Genomic DNA, 19,484 nt, shown 5'->3' with positions numbered 1-19,484 from the left:
ATTTCCTTTTATTCCCTGGATTTGGGGATGTATCAAAAAGCAGGTGGTATAAGATAGGACATCAGCTTTTTTTTTTTCACACTAAACAAAAATCACATTTGGCATACAAAAGTAACTTTACTGAGGAAGTCACTTGGAGGTCTAAAAATATATTAAATGATGCCTAAAAATACCAGTTATGAGGATTCAGGCCAAATATTATTGTGATCGTTCACCTTAAAAATATTTTCCGACTCATTTTATATTGAGACGTCCTCACATTTAAACTGTGCTCACAAGGAAAATTTATGTTTTCAGTTTACAGAATAGACACTTGGAAAAGACTACGTACTTTTTCTGCCCTTTCTTTTCCAAACAATAGAAAGCCATTACCTGAGCCCAGCTTGTTCTGGAACAGTGCTCACAGACAAGCCAGGCAGCCATGCTGTCTCTTAAGCCACTATGTTTTCAAGGCGGGTTTTGGCTGAGAAGCTTCTAAGAAGGTAATCCTTTCTGCATTGTCATTAGAATACCTTTTTTTTTTTTTTTTTAAAGAGAGGCTAGGCCTTGTGTTCTCAGAAGGCTTATTCTTTCAGTGATTTTTGCTTTTCTTTTTTTGTGGATAACATACTAAACACTCTTCCAGGTTCAGTCCTCCAAGAGTTCTCATAAGAGGGTAAAAAAATCTCATTTCTTATAAAATGGAGGGAAACAATAGCCTCCCTAGCAAAGTTTACCAGCTTAAGAGCAAGGATCATAAAATCCACTTCTGGCATTCACAGCACATTTATTTTAAGGCAGTACAAGGTTAGTGAGTCTTGCCATTTGTTAAGAAGCAACAAAGGTTTATCAACCTGGGGAGGGCTGGTGGTTTTGGGAGTAGTAGGGGCTAAATTCTTACAGCAGTCTAAAAAATTAGAAAAACAAAAAGCAAAAATATATTGCAGTTTTTTGGGTGGATTTAAAAAAAAAACCTTTTTTTAATGGTCTTATTCATCTGTATGTGACTGCTGTGTGTAGAGGGGGTTTCAATGAACAGAACAGACTCCCAATGAACAATGGGATATTTAATGCAAATAAATGCTCCTACTGACAAAGGAGTCTTGGCTACTCACCTATTTTTGAAAAGACATAAAACATTCAAAATAACCACATTTTGAATTAAAATAGGTATCATTTTCCAAGTTTATGGACCACAAACTTCTAAAACTAACATGGTCCCAACCTTAACAATATCCTCACCTGCTCTTTTCTATAACATCTACTTTGAACACATAATGCTTTCTTCATTAAAAAAATACCTGTGGTTGTTTAAATAAAAAGTCGCTGGAAAGCATACCTCGTATTTTTTCTCTCATTAATGGTGTTTATTTAGAACAAACAGAATGAGAAGAGGTCAGAATTAAATATGAGGTTGGTGCAAAAGTAATTGCAGTTTTTGCCATTACTTTTAAATGGCAAAACTTCAATTACTTTTGCATCAACCTATACAGTCCTGAGTTCTTGTTTATAATTAAATTAGCATCTGTACACTTTTCTGAATGGAATTCTGCTGACACAACATTCTGTGAGGCAAACCAGCATTCCAAGCAAATGCTGTCTTCAAGACTCACACAGCAGAAGCTGTTTTAAAACAGACTCACTCACTGAAATGGCATTTTCTGTTTCCACCAGGTAAGGGAAGGCTCTAGCATGAATGCAGAATTGATATTCCACATCACATGATGGGGTGGACAGGTTCTGCAGAGCAACATCCAGTGTGTAAATACAGAGCAACACTGGAAATGCTCAGTGGCTGGTGGTCGAGTTTGTTTCAGTAAGTGAAATTACTCCATAGGATGGTTTGTTAAGCATTTGTTAAATCCCTCCAAAACCAAACCAAACTAAGCAAAGGTAGGGTCAGCACACAAGTAGAGAGAAAAGCTAATCCACAAAGAGACGTGTTCAAGCCCTTCTACTGAAATGTGGTGCATAGTTTCTTAAGTGAAAAGATTTTTAATAAAAAACACTGAAAATGTGCAGCTCCAGAAAGGTTGACTCAAACTATGTTTAAGAAATGGGGTCAATGTGGAATGTATGAAGAGATTTTAAAATGATACAGGAAAAAAATCCCAAGCTCTGCAAACAGAAGTCACTCTTAACATCTTTTATAGTTTATGTGTGAAAAGGAATTTGTGCTTGGCTACTGGTACTAAGATTGTACTTCATCTCAGGAAAAGCAGAGGGGGGCATTTCACACCAAAGCCCTGGCAACTGTAAGGCTTTGAAAGAAGGCAGCATAAAGTTTGTTTTCATATATGAAATAATATTGAGGCTAAAAGTTCAATCTATGTATAGTTGTGTCTTAAGGTCAAAAATTTTTGAGATAAGGAAATTCAAACACTTGGGGAGAATTTTAAAAGTAAAAGCACTGTATGTGTGTGGACTCATAAGTGCAAAAATGAACCTCAAAAGTCTTCTAGTTCATATAAATGTGACAAACAATTTAAAAGCTGTAACAGTCTACAATAACTATAACCAACATACATATATACCTAACACCAACAAACATGTTTATATACATTTATATACACGTGCACATGAAAGGAGTGGGAGCAGTGGGCTCCTGGTGAGCCACTCTGAACGGTCAAGCCACGTTCCTAAACCACGCTGCTCATCTTCCCAAGCCCTCTTGTTCCAGGGAGGTGCCTGCAACGATGGCCTGCTGCAGAATACAGAGTGGCTTTTTCATGTTTGATGGGTTGTAAGAAACAAAAAGCCAACTATGACATCTATGAAGACTATGCAACAGAGACTGTAAGTGGCCCTCAAAGCCAAAAATATATATTATCTGGTCCTTTCTAGAAAAAGTTTGCTTGTTCCTATTTCAACAGGACAAAACGAGAGGCCGTTCCCAACAAGCAGGCTAAGAAAAATTTAAATTACTCTCAGGTGGTGTGTGCCTCAATAAATAAACGTTTGGTTATAAATGAAGGAATGCACTTTCACAAGAGAAAACAATCTTACAAAGAGTCTTAAATTGCTACAAATACCCCATTGTCAGAATATCCCACAGATGAATGTATGATAGTTAGAATGTAGTAACATTTGACATAGGAGACTAGTTTTATAAGCTAGTCTCCTCTGAAACTTATGTTTTGTTCTTTTTTTCAATGAGAAATATTTGATCACTGTCTGTAATAGCTTATAGTCTTCATTCTTAAGAAACCAGAATCAAGGGATATCAGGTATTGATTTTTTTTCTTTTTTTGGATATCAGGTATTAAGCCTGATGTTACTCTTGCCTTCTGACCTTTAAAATTCTAGCCTTCGGTCAAAAACATACTTCATTCTTGAAATGATTTTTTCAATAGCTAACAAAATTAATCTTTATTAATTTGGTATACATAGGATGTGTTATGATTTACAAAAAGCTAGTCACTGAAACAAGTCCAAAACCTGTGAAGCCAGCATTAAATACCTAGAGACCGAATAAAGAAAACAAAACAAAACAAAACAGGTCTGACAACGTGAATCTCCTCTTGTGTCATTGGCTACCACCTGCAGTAAGAAAACACAGAGGTTCAGGACGAAGAGACATGCTGATTTGGACCTAAAACAGGCTGCTTCTTTACCCATTACTATGAAAATGCCCTTTTAGGAAGTAATAGTATAAACAGCAGGGCAGTATAATAGTATAAATAGCAGGGCAGTATGAGATGTAAAGACAGGGAATTCCAAAACTATTTTGGACTTTTTAAAGAATACGTAACATTTTAGGGAAAAGTTTATCCTCAACAAAAGGCAACAAATGAATTCCTTCCTCCAGCAAAGAACTCTCCCACTCCACTTCCTTCTCTCTGATAATGCAGGTATAACCTATTCCTCAGGAAATGGCCCATCTCCAAATTCCTCCTCCAGGAGCTTCTGCTCCTTAACGGATTCATTCCTGTGGTCTCTTCCTTGAGCACTCCACCCCCTCATTAGTCTATTCTCTATGTGGCTCTGCTGTGATTCTTATGTAATGCCTTAGAGTCACGCTTCAGATAGTCACTGCTACTCTAAGACTGGCAGCAGACACGGACAAGGTCATCTGGTAAGTGCTAAGTACATTTTCTTTTGGACTTTTAGAAACCGATGAATCAGTTTAATAGTTGAGACTCAAAAGTTTCCTGGTAATTAACTCGCTTGGCAGATCTATTGGTGATTTTATACTGTTTAAGCAATCCATTACAATGAAGTCCTGTTCCAAATGATCCACATTTCCATTGAAATTACAGAGAGAGTCCACAGTCACATTACCACCCTGTAAAAAATCATTCTCACAGGCAAAGTGGAGCCCAACACTATCTCGGATTCCATTTAATTTGTTTCTTGGAAGTGGTGTTGGTTTCTTCTCAACACAGGACAAAATAACTCCGATGATTAAAAATGATTAAACATTTTGGCAACTAGGAAGCGTTCTCCAATGGTGCTGCTTTAGGCATTCCACCAGCAGTACAGTCTCAAATAAAAATAAAACCATGTTAAACTGTCTCTCTCTTCTTTTGAGTGTTTGCTTTTTGTATTTCCTTTAGTAAACAAGAAATGAGAAATGAACTCACCACACCATAGGAATATGTGTCACAAGTTTCTGACACAGGGAGACTTTGGATAACTTCTGGAGCCATCCATGGGAAAGTTCCAACCAAGGACATGTGTGTTGTATGGTTATGGAACCGAGAGGCACCAAAGTCACAGATCTGAGAAAACAGGAATCAGTGTCAACTTTCTACTTATTGGCTAATTAAGGGATTATCAGTTACAAAAATCTACATCTGAAATTAACAATTTTTTTAAGTAAAAGAAATAGTCCTACCTTCAATACTCCATCAGCAGCTATAACAACTAAAAAAAGAAAAAAGGATAAATTATGACAATCATCTAATTTGTTTGAGCTGTCTTCTACTGAAAAAAACCATAAACTTCTATTTCTGTCTTCAATATGGGATTATGAAAGGTGAAATCAATGTATTTACAGCATTGAGGATTTTGCAAAAGGGGGCTGACATTAAAACAAAAACTTAATTCCATTAGGTACTGATTAAAAAGGCTTCTGAGACACTTGTTTTATCCAAATGCAGTACTATCCAGTAAGAACGGCACAAATTAGTAGTAGTTAGGAGAACCAAATTTTTACCTGGGTTCTGCCCATGTACTGCCAATGTGATACTGAGGTAGTCATTAGCTTTACTACTTCATATTATATATATGGTTTCCTCCCAACTGAGTGATTTTTGTTAAAGGTGGAGAGAATATTCATTCATTCACTTGTTCATACATTCATTCATTTAATAAATATTTGCTGAGGCTACTGTGGGTAACGCCATGTATAATGCTGTGGAACAGGACTGTAAGCAAGTCTGCCACTGTCTTTGCTCTCAGGGGGTTTATATTCTTATCAGAGAGACAATTAAATAAACATCTACAACAAACTGGGATAGATTCCATGATGAGAGAAACAATACTATAGAGCCAAAGAACAATGATATCTGTGTCGAGGGAGGTCAGATGAAGTTTCCTGTAAGAAATGATGCTTATGCTAAAACCTGAAAAACACAGGAGTTAACCAGAAAGAGGAGAGCTGAGGGAAGAAAGTAGTTTCCTAGGCAGAAGAGAGAGCCTATGCAAAAACTCAGGAGCAGACAAAAAACGTATGGCAATTTTGGAAGGTAGGTGCCAGGTCAAGAAGAGAAAGAGAAAGCCAATGAACAATTTTGTGTGGAGGAATGAAATGAGCAAAGGTGCAGAGGGGAGACTATGTCAGAGAAGAATAGACCTGGAGGCAAGGGCATCACTTGGCACTCAAGGTTTTGTGGTCCAGGAGACAGATGAGGACATCTGTACTAAGGCAGTGGCAAAGGACAGGAGAAAAGTTGACCGAGTCAAAAAATATTTAGGATGTAGGATCACCTAGGCTTAATGAATGGCTGGATACTGGGGGAGAAGGAAGCGAACTCAAGGATAAAATCAGATAAAGCAGCAATACAGATTCATGGTTAGAACAGGAGCTCTGGCTTTAAACTGTAACTACTATTTATCTCATTTCTGGCTTGGGCAAACAGTATTGCCACTCAGTAAAAGAAATGCAGGGATGATTTTTCGGGGTTAGGGAGAAAATGAAAAGATTAATTTGGACATAATATATTTTAGTGTCTTAAAAAATATCTATGTGGATGTGTCTAATCAGCAGATAGAAAAATAGTTTTGAAGTTGAGATCTGTTTTTTGAGTTAATATGTAAATAGGGCTTTTATGGGAGTGCAAGAATCAGAGCATAAGAGGAGATGAGTCCAAGGATAAAGTTCTGAAGAACTGTTTCAGATGTTTCTTTTGTAAACCGTGCAGTGCCTTGAACATGATAGATGATCAATACTTACTAGTTACTGATGATTTTACCAAGGAGGGAAAATGATCTTTGTATGATCTAATATTTGAAAATAGCCTCAGGGTAAACCTGGTACTATAAGTAATAAGCTACAAACTTTTACAAATAGAAATGTAAATATTAATTTTATATTCAGCTTTCTCATTATAAGATTAACAAGTGCTCACTAGAAAAACTGCCATTATAAAAATACATAACATAGAAAGTGAAACTCTGGTTACCTTTCCAAGGGAAAAAGAATTACTATAAGTTAGGTCTATATTCTTTCAATATCAGTGTATGTGTGTTCCTATTTAGTAACTATAATACATATAACTGTAACTTTTTAAAATGGGGACATTCTCCATTGTTATATAGTCTTCATAATGATAGCAGGGATAAATCCATAATTTAGTTAATCATTCCTCTTTTGTAGAAGATTTAAGATATACTGAAGTCAAATAACATAGTTAAATTGAAATTCTGAGCATGAACTGAAAATTTACAAATTCATAAAACTCTGATCTTTTCTACTACAGCCTAGATTATTTCCTAATGACTTCCTGTTAGCTGACCATATATCAAAAGTGCTTAGTTCCAAGAAGCTTAAGTCTAAGAAGAACCAAAGAATACATGATAACCTAGAAGAGGAAAGGACAATCAGACAGGGTTAAATTGGTGGTCCAACCAGGACTACTGATAAGTGGAAGGTGCTGATAACTTCCCTCCCCGCCCCCATCCCTTCACCCCCTGCTAAACACACACACACTCACACACACAAACCTCACAGTCCTGAGGCACGTGCAAGGGTACCTGATTGATTCATTCCCTGGTTCTCTTCCACTACTTGTCATCACCACCCATTCTAAGGATCACACTATTAGCATATACTCATTTTAATTAAAGATCTCCTAAAAATAGATAGTTCTCTTCCTCCTTACTGAGAAGGAGCATTTAGAAAGCATGTAAATAATTAATTGATGGGAGGGTATTCAGAAAAGTGGCAAACTCTGATGTTTACTTTAGCTAGTGCTATAACGCTACTGCCTTTCTCAGATAACTCTGAAGTGATGTAACAGAAGAAGCATTCTGTTACCACTCCTACTTGAAGGTAATGTCTAATCCTGCAAGTTATTTTAAAATGCTCACCCTCCAAATTATAAGATACAGGGCCATAAATAAGCTTTAGAAAGTACAGAAGAAGAGAAGGAAGAAAAAGAGAGCCTTTACTTTCCAAACTTCCAAACATGTGGCTCATTTCTGGGCACTACTCCAGGTAATACAGGCATGACTGGCATCAACAATTCACACCACGCAATTCAGATGCAACAAGAACAAAATTCAAAATTGATAGTGCACAAAGCCACCTAAAAATAGAAGACTAAAAATATATGACTGCATACTTTGACACAGCAGTATCTCTTTTAGAAAATGATTCTAGGGAAATAATTAGGGATGTCTTGAAAAATTTGGCTGAAATATTAAGCCCAACATTTCTTATCAGAGAAAAAATGTAAACAATTCAAATGTCCACATTCTGGGCTATATTTATACAGTGAAATACTATGCAGCTTCTTCAAATAATATTGAGATTTTTGTTATTTATTGACAGTAGAAAGGCTTCCATGGTATCAGCAGTGAGTCCCATAGTAGGTTACAAAAGATATGTAAAAGAATGATGCTCATTTCTACATGCAAGTGTATGTAATTTGTAATAAAATAGGTAAAATAAAAACATAACTACATTACCGTTTCTTGACTTGAGGTCTCTGTGAATCACCTTGACAGGAGCCTCCATATGTAAATAATGCATTCCTTTTCACACAAGAAGAAATAAAGGCCTATTAATATTTTTCAACATTACATCAGTATTACCTTTCATAGTTTTTCAAAGAACTCAAGAGCAGAAACTAATTCACATGTCTTATTCTTCCATGACTGATAAAATGAAAACAGAATATGTCTACATTAGTAACATGTATATGTGAAGTCAAATTTATAAGCTTTAATCTCTTAGAGGTTGGAATTTGACTGTGGGTAAATCTAGCTTCTTACAATACCTAATAAGGACACCTTAATTTTCTGCAGTCTGCATGAAAATAGCACAGTAACCACTGAAAGGAGGGCTCCACGACTAAGGTATTCCGCTACCAACTACCTTCTAAATCTGCCAAAGTTCTGAGTAAAATTTGTGGTTTTCATCTGGTTGTCTGCAGGTACCCAACTGCAGATTCTGATGTCCAGTTACCAAAGTTCTGGATGTCTATGGTTACCTGGCTGCAGCTTGGCTTTTTCTCAGTACCCATTCCAACAAGACCTGGGAGTGGATGTGGGGTAGTGGTGGGGAGAACTGGGAGGACTGATTAGTTACGGTTGGTAAATAATTTTATGATCTTCAGATAAAAAAGTATACAGTAGTTACAAAGTATTTCATTCCTTTTACAAGGATAAATCTTTGAGATAATCTGTATTTCAACATACTCCAAAATTCTTTCCATCATATTTATAGAGCTTTATTATTTTGAATATAAAATTATACTTTAAAGACACATTTTATGGTTACCACTTTAGTAGTTTTTGACTCTTTCTGTATTTACGTATTGTCTACCCCTTTAGAATAAAAAAAGGATGATTTTCTACTAAAATATATCCTCTTTATTTCTCAAGTTGTTTTTTCTAACTAATGGCAGAAATAGCCTCCCCCTCACCTCCAAATCAAATAGGCTTCTTTTTAAAATGAACAATGCATTGAAAATAATTTAATAAGAGGCTTTGGCTTTTTAAAGCATATAGAGAGGTTAATTTTTAAATCTTTATTCTTCTACTATTTTAATTATGATATATTGAAGAATCATGAAAGGACAAAGAAAATTTAAACTCTTGCCTTTTAATGATATCACTGAATGATATCACTGAAGAGTCAAGTTAACACAAGTATTAGTAATTATGTGATCTTAAATAAGATGTAACTGGGAAAAGGAAATTTCTCTTCTGATAAGAAGTTCTACATCCCTCAAACTGCAAAAATTCAATAGTTACAACTTGGGTAGCATTTAATAATCTATATGACTGGATTTCATAGTTACCTCTCTCTTGCTTTAGAATCAAATTCCTTAATAATTTTTCAGGTAGAATCTGTATAATTACTATTACTGGTAGAGATAGTTTCTACACTTGCTGACAAGTAAGGATTTCAAAAAACAAGACTCAAATACAAAAGCTTTAAATATAGGCACTTTCCTTCCTCATGGAAGATTATAAGAAAAAAGTACCATAAAGTATTAGTGTACGATGCATAGTATACATTTAAATACTATTTCATATAAACAATAGTCATCACACACACATAAAATTCTATTTAATGTTTTTGTAGATCCATCTATAATTCTGCCTTATATTTATTGCAAACAATTAAGAAGGCTGAAAAATACTTTCATCAGGTGTACATTCAGGGTTTCCTTAAAAAAAGAATTGGCAGGTGTAACTGAGGAGACTTTTGGGGAGAACTGGAATGAGTGGTGACCATTTTGAAACTGGATTGGAGTTTATCTGCTTTAATTGTTCCTTTTAAGCATTGCTGATTAGCTTGCAGCAATTTCAGATATACTTGCTGGTCCACCCTCCATTATTCTCACATCTAGAAAGAAGAGAATCTTTTTTTGCGAGAAGATATTGTCTCAACAGCAATGATGCTGAGCAATGCCTATTTTAAAATGCATGAATCAACCTTTGCTTAAAATATTCATTTTCTGATTTCTCAACATATCATTGCTCCAGTGGATTCAATCATAGGTTAAACTGAAAGGTACATAGCTGAATTTGAAACAGAATCAACAAAAATCAAGCCTTCCTACTTAATCTCTTAAATTCTTAAGTTCTACACCCAGCTTATCAGAGAAAGCTGAAGTCATTCCTAAAGCCTTGATTTTTTTTTTTTATGGGCCATCTTATAGAATTTTTAAATGTTAAGTATTACTTGCGTCCATAAACCTACAAGCCTCTTCCCTGCCTCACTCTTCTCACCTGAGGTCAAACACATTAGCCAGACAGGCAAAAGGGATTTTATTAATCTGCAGTTTTGGACACCATCAGTGGGTCCAATCCCATTCTCTCCTTCCCTTTTTTTTATTTTTATTTTTTTGAGACAGAGTCTCACTCAGTCGCCCAGGCTGGAGTGCAATGGCCCAATCTTGGCTCACCGCAGCCTCCGCCTCCCAGGTTCAAGTGATTCTCCTGCCTTAGCCTCCTGAGTAGCTGGGATTACAGGCATGCGCCACCACGCCTGGCTAAATTTGTATTTTTAGTAGAAACAGGGTTTCTCCATGTTGGTCAGGCTGGTTTTGAACTTCTGACCTCAGGTGATCCACCTTCCTCGGCTTCCCAAAGTGCTAGGATTATAGGCGTGAGCCACCGCGCCTGGCCTCTCCTTCCTTATTTTTAACTCTGGTACCAGTTTGCTACCTAATTTTTTTTTTTTTTTTCTAGACTGAGTCTCACTCTGGCTGGAGTGCAGTGGCTTGATGTTGGCTCACTGCAAACCTCTGGGGTTTGAGCGATTCTCTTGCCTCAGCCTCCCAAGGAGCTGGGACTATAGGCGAGTAGTGCACCACCATGCCCAGCTAATTTTTTGTATTTTTAGTAGAGACAGGGTTTCGCCTTGTTGGCCAGGCTGATCTCAAATTCCTGGCCTCAAGTGATCCACCCGCCTCAGACTCCCAAAGTGCTGGGATTATAGGCATGAGCCACTGCACCAGGCCCAGTTTGCTACCTAATTCGATTCCTTCTCTTCCTTGCCCTTCTGATGCAGAGCACTAGCACTCTTGAGAAAACACCAAGAATGACTCAGCTGATGTGGAGCCAAGTGACTTATCCCTCAGTCGGGATGATGTGGCATGTGGTTAAGGGGGTGCAGGGAGAAGAGTTTCCCAGGCTGGGAATCAGGGATGCTTAAGTAGAGCACAGCAGGAAGCAGAGTGACTGATGTTAGCTGTTTTGTTTGCTGTCTATCTATTCTAAGTGCCAATAAAGTAATAACATGGGTGTAACTGGCCGAGCACCCTAAATGCAAATGTGTGTAAGGTGATGTGCTGTAAGTTAAGTACTACCTATATATGCATTTACATTATTTAAGGGTATTTCCACAATGCTCAGGCAGCCTCCAATAAAGGCACATCACCTTGCTTACAGAGAGCTGGTCCTTGTGTTCTACTGACATACAGAGAAGTCACTATGATATTACATGAAAATATCTTTAAGAATATGAAAGTTTAAGCATGATTTGAGATGCCCGATGCATCAATACACAATTAAGCAAATTAACATAAAGTCTCAGGTACACCACCCTAAACACAGAGCTTATTATTTTTATAATGTAATGAGGCATCATTCAGCAGCAGCATCTAGCATGAAACTCAAAAAAAATTTTTTTCACTTTCCCTATTTGAAGAATTTGGTAGGTGTTGATGAAACTTAAAATAGACAATTCCCCAAAGGAAAGACTGCTACTTTTGGAAGTCACACAGTGAAATCAACGTATGAGTTGCTCCCCTTACTGAGTGCTAAATCACATTATATTTGCTTTGTAAAGAGATGCTTGTAGAGAATGGAGTAGTAAAATGTAGAGGAGTTAATTGCCCCAGGAAAATTCAGACACACTTTGTAGGGGTTGCTAGAATACAAATATAACTATCGGTGTTCATTATTTAGATGAAGTTGTTTCCAAAGCAACTCTGACAGTTATAAATAAAGCCCAGAAATGTTCAGTTAGGAAAATGGAAAAAAAAAGATAAAAATAAATGAAGTTTGAATTGCTTTAGAAAGCATTCATCTATGCAAGAATGTATGAGAAAAAAGACTGGGCACCTTGTTTAGGGGTTTGGTGTATTAAAAATATTTAATTCCAACAGCGATGCCTAAGTAAGTTTACATTAAATGTAAAATAAAATCTGAATTGCTTTTACATGGCAGGACAAATAAAAATTTTTTTTGCAAGTGGTTTCTATTTTTAGCATATTATGTATACAAAATGAGTAGAACTAATCCTACAATAAATCATGTTTTCTGGATACTAAGTAGAGACTTTCAGAACAACAGAACTATGATTTTTCCATTTAATGTGTCAAGAAAGCTAGTCAATTATAATATCACAAAACATGACAAACATGTCTGCCCTGAAGCTACAACTAGATTTCGTGGATAGAAATAAAGTAGAGTCTTAAGAGGAAGAGAAAAGGAATTCAGGAGTGGAAAGGCAATGACCTAAAATATTATCTGTACCATCAGCTGTGGAATTCTTACTACTTTTGGTCTGGAAAAAGAACATCTAAAGACAGAATAAAACATTTTCTGATGTTAAGTCCCCATTTCAGGAGGGGAAAATGCACCCCACCAATTCTATAAGAATATACCAAATATTATTACCTTTGGCTACATCAGTGGCCCAGGTCATAATGTGATCCATATCCATCTCCTCACTTCTGTTACTGTTAATGTAATCATAGAGTGATCCCAGAGAAGCATATTCTATTTTAAAAGGAAAGATAAGCATATAATTAAAATCAAGATACATTTCAGAAATAAGACTTTATATTTTCATTGAGAAAATACATTAAAGAATTTAACAAAAGACATCAAAAATATATAAAAAATTGTTCCATGGTGTGGTTTCTAAAAGTTAATGTCATCCAGAAAAATATCTGTCAAACAAAAGACAGTAACATACGATGAATAGTAAACTTCAGTTGAGAATCAAAAGCCATTTAGCTGGAACTGAGAAACCCAAAGAGGTGTTGGAAGAATAAATTTGAAACAAAGGTATGTATATAAATAGGTATTTCTTTAAAAGTTGTTATTCTTATGAGATAGATATTAAATGCATAAATCAGACAGCTTAATGACAGTGTAAACAAATCAATTGTTGTCACATAAGGACTTAGAAGAGCTCTCAAAATTTAAGCACAAAAGGTCAAAAAAGTGAGAAAAATCCTTTAAAAATGAAGTATAAACTACATACCACAAACTCACCTGCAATAAGTATATTATTGGATGATTTTTAGTAAGTTCATAAAGTTGGGCAACCACCACCACAATCCAGTCTTAGAACCTTTCCATCACTACAGATAGTTCTCTTGTGCCAGTTTGCAGTTAATCATCACTCTCACACCAGCCCTACAATCTGCTTTTTCTCTCTACCAGTGTGCCTTTTCTGGATAGTTCATATAAACAGAATCATACAAATTGTTCCTTGTGTCTGACATCATTCCCTTAGCATAATGTCTTTATTTCTTTGTTTCTTTCTGGAGTCAGGGTCTCGTTCTTTTGCCCAGGTTGGAGTGCAGTGGTGTGATCACAGCTTACTGCAGCCTTGATCTCGGCTCACTGTGGCCTCCACCTCCCAGGCTCAAGCAATCCTCCCACCTCAGCCTCCCAAGTAGCTGGGACTACAGGCACATACCACCATGCTGAGGCTGATTTTTTTTTTTTTTTTTTTTCGGTAGAGATGAGGTCTTGCTGTGTTGCTTAGGGTAATCTCAAACTTCTGAGCTCAAGCAATCCCACCTGTCTCAGCCTCCCAAAGTGCTGGGATTACAGGCTTGAGCCACTGCGCCTGGCCGCATAATGTTTTCAAAGTTCACTCAAGTGGTAAGCGTATAAGAAGACTTCAATTCTGTTTTATTGCCGAATACTATTCTGTTGTATGGATATACTACATTTGGTTTATTCAGTCCCCAGTTGATAGATATTTGGATTGTTCCCAGTTTTTGGCTATTATGAATAATGCTCCTATGAACATTTGTGTACATGTCTATGTGTGTAAATATGTTAATTTTTCTTGGGTAGATTTCAGGGACTGATATTGCAGGTCCATATGGTAAGTTTATGTCTAACTTTTAAAGAAACTATCAATCTGTTTTCCAAAGAGGCTCTACCATTTTATATTCCTGCCAGCAATGTATGAGGGTTTCAGTTTCTCCACATCCTCACCAACATTTGATATTGTCTTTTTTTTTTTTCTGAGAAAGGGGTCTTGCTATGGTGCCTTGGCTAGTCTCAAACTTCAAACTCCTGTTGTCAAACAGTCCTTCCCTGCCATCCTCTGCCTCACAAGTAGCTGGGATTACAGGTGCATGTGACTGTGCCCAGCAGTATTGTCTGTTTTTTTGATTATGGCCATTGTAGTGGGTATAACACTAGTGGTATCTCACAGTGCTTTTAATTTGCATTTCCCTAGTGACTAACAAAGTTGGGCATCTTTTTATGTGCCTATTAGCCCCTTTTATATATTCTTAAGCAAAATATCTATTCAAATCTTTTGTCCATTTTTACACCGGGTTGTTTTATTGAGTTCTAATAATTTTTTTTAGTTCTAGATACAAGTCCTTTGTCATATATATGATTTGCAAATATTTTTTCCCAGTTTGTCATTTGTCTTTTCATTCTCTTAAGATCATGTTTCAAAGAGCAGAAATTGTTAATTTTTATAAATTCCAATTTCTCAATTTTTCTATTATGGCTGTGCTTTTGGTATCATTTCTAAGAACTCTTTGCTTAACCCCAAAGCATGAAGATTTTCTCCTATTTTTCTTTTGAGAGTTTATAGTTTAACCCTTATACTTAGGCTTATGATCCATTTTGAGTTCATTTCATTTTTATGTATGGTCTGAGGTGTGGCTCTAATTTTTTTTTTTTTTTTTTGGCATATGGATTTATTTTTGAGACAAGGTCTCACTCTGTTGCCCAGGCTTGAGTGCAGTGGCACACTCTTGGCTCCCTGCAGCCTCAACCTCCTGGGCTCAAGCAATCCTCCCACCTCAGCCTCTCTAGTAGCTGGGACTACAGGTGCACATCACCACGCTGGCTAATTTTTGTTTGTATTTTTTGTACAGATGGGATTTTGTCATGTTGCTCAGGCTGGTCTTGAACTCCTGGGCTCAAGCGATCCTCTCACCTCAGCCTTCTACAGTGCTGGAATTACAGGCGTGAGCCACCACACCTGGCCCTGGCATATCAACTTCTAATTGTCTCAGCAATCAAAGACTGTCTTGGCATCTTTGTTGAAAATCCATTGCCAATCAATGTGAGGCTTTTTCCCTAGAATTTTAATTGTGTTCCTTTGGTCTATATCCCTGTAGATATTGTGCCAATATTGTATTATGTTGATTACTACAGATTTATAAGTTTTGAAATGAGGCAGTCTAAGTCCTCAAAGTTAGTTCTTTCTCAAAATTGGTTTGGCTATTTCTAGGTCTTTTGCATTACCATGTAAATTTTAGGATTGGCTTGTTAATTTCTAAAAAAAAGTCTGCTGGGATTTGGATAGGAATTGTGTGGAATTTATAGATCATTTTGGGGAGAACTGCCCTCTTGACAACACTGAATCTTCTAAACCATAAATATGTAAATGTCTATTTGTTTAGATCTTTAATTTTCTCAGCAATTTTTGTACTTTTCATTGTACAAGTCTTATACTTATTTTGTTAAATTTATACCCAACTATTTTATTCTTTTTGATGCTACTGTAAATGGAATTCTTTCTTAATTTAATTTTTAGGTTGTTCACTCTCAGTATATAGAAATACAATAGATTTTTAAATGCTGATCTTGCATCCTGTGACCCTTCTAAACATGTTTGTTAAGTTTTAGTAGCTTTTGTGTGTGTGTGTGTGTGTGTGTGTGTGTGTGTGTGTGCATTCCTTAGGATTTTCTACCTATAGGTTGTCAGATAAGATAGTTTTATTTCTTCCTTTCCAATCTGGATGCCTATTACTTCTTTCTTGCCTGATCACACTGGCTAAAACCTTCAGTACAATGTTGAATAGATGTCAGAGTAGAACTTCTTTGCCTTGTTCCCAGTCTTGGGGAGAAAACATTCAGCTTTTCACCGTGGAATAAGATATTAGCTGTGGGTTTTTGTAGATGCTCTTTATCAGGTTGGAAAAATTCCCTTTTATTCCTAGTCTGTTGAGATTTCTTTTTTTAAACTTTTTTTTTTTTTGAGATGGAGTCTCACTCTGTCACCCAGGCTGGAGTGCAGTGGTGCAAACTCGACTCACTGCAAGCTCCGCCTCCAGGTTCACACCATTCTCCTGCCTCAGCCTCCTGAGAAGCTGGGACTATAGGCACCTGCCACCATGCCCAGCTAATTTTTTGTGTTTTTAGTAGAGACGGGGTTTCACTGTGTCAGCCAGGATGGTCTCAATCTCCTGACCTTGTGATCCGCCCACCTCGGCCTCCCAAAGTGCTGGGATTACAGGTGTGAGCCACCGTGCCCGGCCGATATTTCTTATTATCAGTGAGTGTTGTCTGTCAAATGCTTTTTCTGAATCTTGAAATGATCATATAGGGTTTTTATCTTCTATTCTATGATTTTATTGTTTATTATGGTACCTTACATTGACTGATTTCAGATGTTAAGCCAACCTTCCATTTCTGGGACAAATTCTAATTGGAATTTATAATCTTCTTTATGGGTGGCTGGATTCAGTATGCTAATATGATTAAGAATTTTTACATCTATATTCATGAAGAATATTGGTCTGTCGCTTTCTTATGTCTCTGTATGACTTTGGTATCAGAATAATACTGCTTGTTCATATAGAATATTGGCATCTATTTTCTGAAAGAGTATGGGAAGAATTGATGTTATCTCTTCTATAAACATTTTATAGAATTCACCAGTGAAATCATCTTGGCCTGGGATTTTCTTTATGGAAATATTTAAAATTACTAATTCAATTATTATTATTTTTTGAAACAGTCTTGCTCTGTTGCCCAGGCTGGAGTGCAGTTGCATGATCTTAGCTCACAGCAGCCTCCGCCTCCTGGGTTCAAGCAATTCTCATGCCTCAGCCTCCTGAGTAGCTGGGACTATAGGGGTGTGCCACCACGCCTGGCTAATTTTTGTATTTTTAGTAGAGATGGGGTTTCGCTATGATGGCCAGGCTGGTCTCAAACTCCTGGCCTCAAGTGATCTGCCTGCCTTGGCCTCCGCAAGTGCTAAGATTACAGGCTGGAGCCACTGCGCCCAGCCTAATTCAATTTTTAAATTATAGGTCTATTCAGATCTTCTGTTTTGATAATTTGTATCTTTTAAGAAAATTGTTCACTGCATCTAAATTATCTAATTTATTGGCATAAATACTGTCATAACATTTCTTTATAATCCTTATAAACTTCTGCAGGAGCCATAGCACTGCTCTTTCTTTCATTCCTGATTTTGCTAATCTTTATCTTCTCTTTTTTCTTGATCAATCTAGTTAAAGGCTTGTCAAATTTATTAATCTTTTCAAAGACTAAACTTTCAGTCTAGTCTTTAGATTAATAAATCCTTTAGTCTTTGGAAAGATTAACAAATCTAATAAACTGATTTTTGCTATTGCTTTTCTGTTTTCTGTTTTATTGAGCTCTGTTCTAATCTTTATTATTTCCTTTCATTGACTCACTTTGGTTTTAATTGGTCCTTCTTTCTGTAGTTTCTTCAGGTTGAGGCTCAGGTTATCCACTTCAGACTTTTCTTCTTTTTGATATAGGCGTTGAAAGCTATACATTTCCTTCTAAATAGTGCCTTATCTGCATTCTATAATTTTAATATTCTATAATTTTGATATGTTACATTTTCATTTTCTTTCACTCCAAAATATTTAAAAATCTACTTTGATTTCTGGACGGGTGTGGTGGCTCACGCCTGTAATCCCAACACTTTGGGAGGCTGAGGCAGGTGGATCACCTGAGGTCAGGAGTTCCAAACCAGCCTGGCCAACATGGTGAAACCCCATCTTTACTAAAAATACAAAAAATCAGCTGGGCATGGTGGCTACTCGGGAGGCCGAGGCAGGAGAATCGCTTGAACCTGGGAGGTGGAGGTTGCAGTGAGCCGAGATGATGGCGCCACTACACTCCAGCCTGGGTGACAGAATGAGACTTCATCCCAAAAAAAAAAAAAAAAAAAAAAAATCTATTGTGATTTCTTCTTTGACCCAGTAGGTATTTAGCTGTGTGTTGCCTAATTTCCAAAATTTGGGAATTTTCCAGATTTCCTTTTGTTGTTAATTTCAATTTTAATTGCATTGTGATTAGAAAACACATTGTATGGTATCAGTCCTCTTAGATGAACTGAGATTTATTTTATGGCCTCCCTTATGATGTATTCTGGAGAATGTTCCATGTGTACTTGAAAAAATATGTATTCTTTACATGTGAGTTAGGTAGAGTTGGCTGAGAGTGTTCTTCAAGTCTTCTATATCCCATTTTATTTTCTGTCTAGCTGTTCTATCAATTATTGAGAGTGGAATACTGAAATCAGTTACTGGTGAATTGCCTATTTCTCCTTTTAATTCAGTTAGTTTTGCTTCACTACTTTGAGACCTGTTTTAGGTGTGTATACATTTCCAATTGCTATGTCTTTCTGATGTCTTGATCCTTTTATCATTTTGAAATGGTTCTATTTATCTCAAGTAATATTTCTTATCTTTGCTGTATTTTGTCTGAAATTTAATATAGTTACTCCAGCTCTCTGGTGCTTACTGTCTGCATGGCATATCTTTTTCTATCTTCTTACTTTTAACCTATTTGTATCTTTGAATCTACGATATGTCTCTTGTAGAGAGTACATAATTGGATCTTGTTATTTTTTAATCTGATCTGACAATCTCTGCCTTTTGATTGAAGTGTTTAGAACATCTACATATAATGTGATTATTGATACAGCTGGGTTTACATTTGCCATGTTTTCTTCATGTCCCCTGTCCTTCTCAGTCTCCTGTTCCTCCTTTATTGTCCTCTTTTGCAATAAAAAATTTTAATCTATCATTTAAATCCTTGATTGATTTTTATTATATTTATTGAATGACTTTCTTAGCAGTAGTTCAAGGGATCATAAAATGTATCTTAATTTAACACAATCTACCTCAGTTTAATACTAATCTAATTACAATAAAATATAGAAGATTTTCTCCAATATAACTCCATTCCCTCCCTTATCCTTTATGCTATTGTTGTGATATATTAATATATCTACATACATTTTAAAGTTAACAAAAGTGAACAAAAACGTATTGCTTTATACAATGTTATGTTTTTATTTTTATTCATCATTATCTTTATTTTAAAGGTAGAAAAACCAT

General features: G+C 36.3%; 1 protein-coding gene across 5 annotated transcripts in view; it reads right to left on the bottom strand.

Annotated features, from left to right (window-relative positions):
- The window catches only part of MAP3K20 (mitogen-activated protein kinase kinase kinase 20), a 191,822-nt gene that overhangs the window by 71,775 nt on the left and 100,563 nt on the right, over positions 1–19,484 (bottom strand). For all 5 annotated transcript variants that reach the window (XM_003309428.7, XM_016950053.4, XM_054679948.2 and 2 more), the window contains 4 exons: positions 12,784–12,885; positions 8,113–8,178; positions 4,817–4,845; positions 4,563–4,700 (listed from right to left, as the gene is read on the bottom strand). In XM_003309428.7, coding sequence (XP_003309476.3) covers positions 4,563–4,700; positions 4,817–4,845; positions 8,113–8,178; positions 12,784–12,885 — 335 coding nt within the window. The remainder of the gene's footprint in view (positions 1–4,562; positions 4,701–4,816; positions 4,846–8,112; positions 8,179–12,783; positions 12,886–19,484) is intronic.

Source organism: Pan troglodytes, chromosome 13 (assembly GCF_028858775.2).
Source record: "Pan troglodytes isolate AG18354 chromosome 13, NHGRI_mPanTro3-v2.0_pri, whole genome shotgun sequence".
Classification (NCBI taxonomy): domain Eukaryota; kingdom Metazoa; phylum Chordata; class Mammalia; order Primates; family Hominidae; genus Pan; species Pan troglodytes.
Note: the sequence above shows the minus strand (reverse complement) of the source record. Positions and strands in the feature narration are given on the sequence as shown.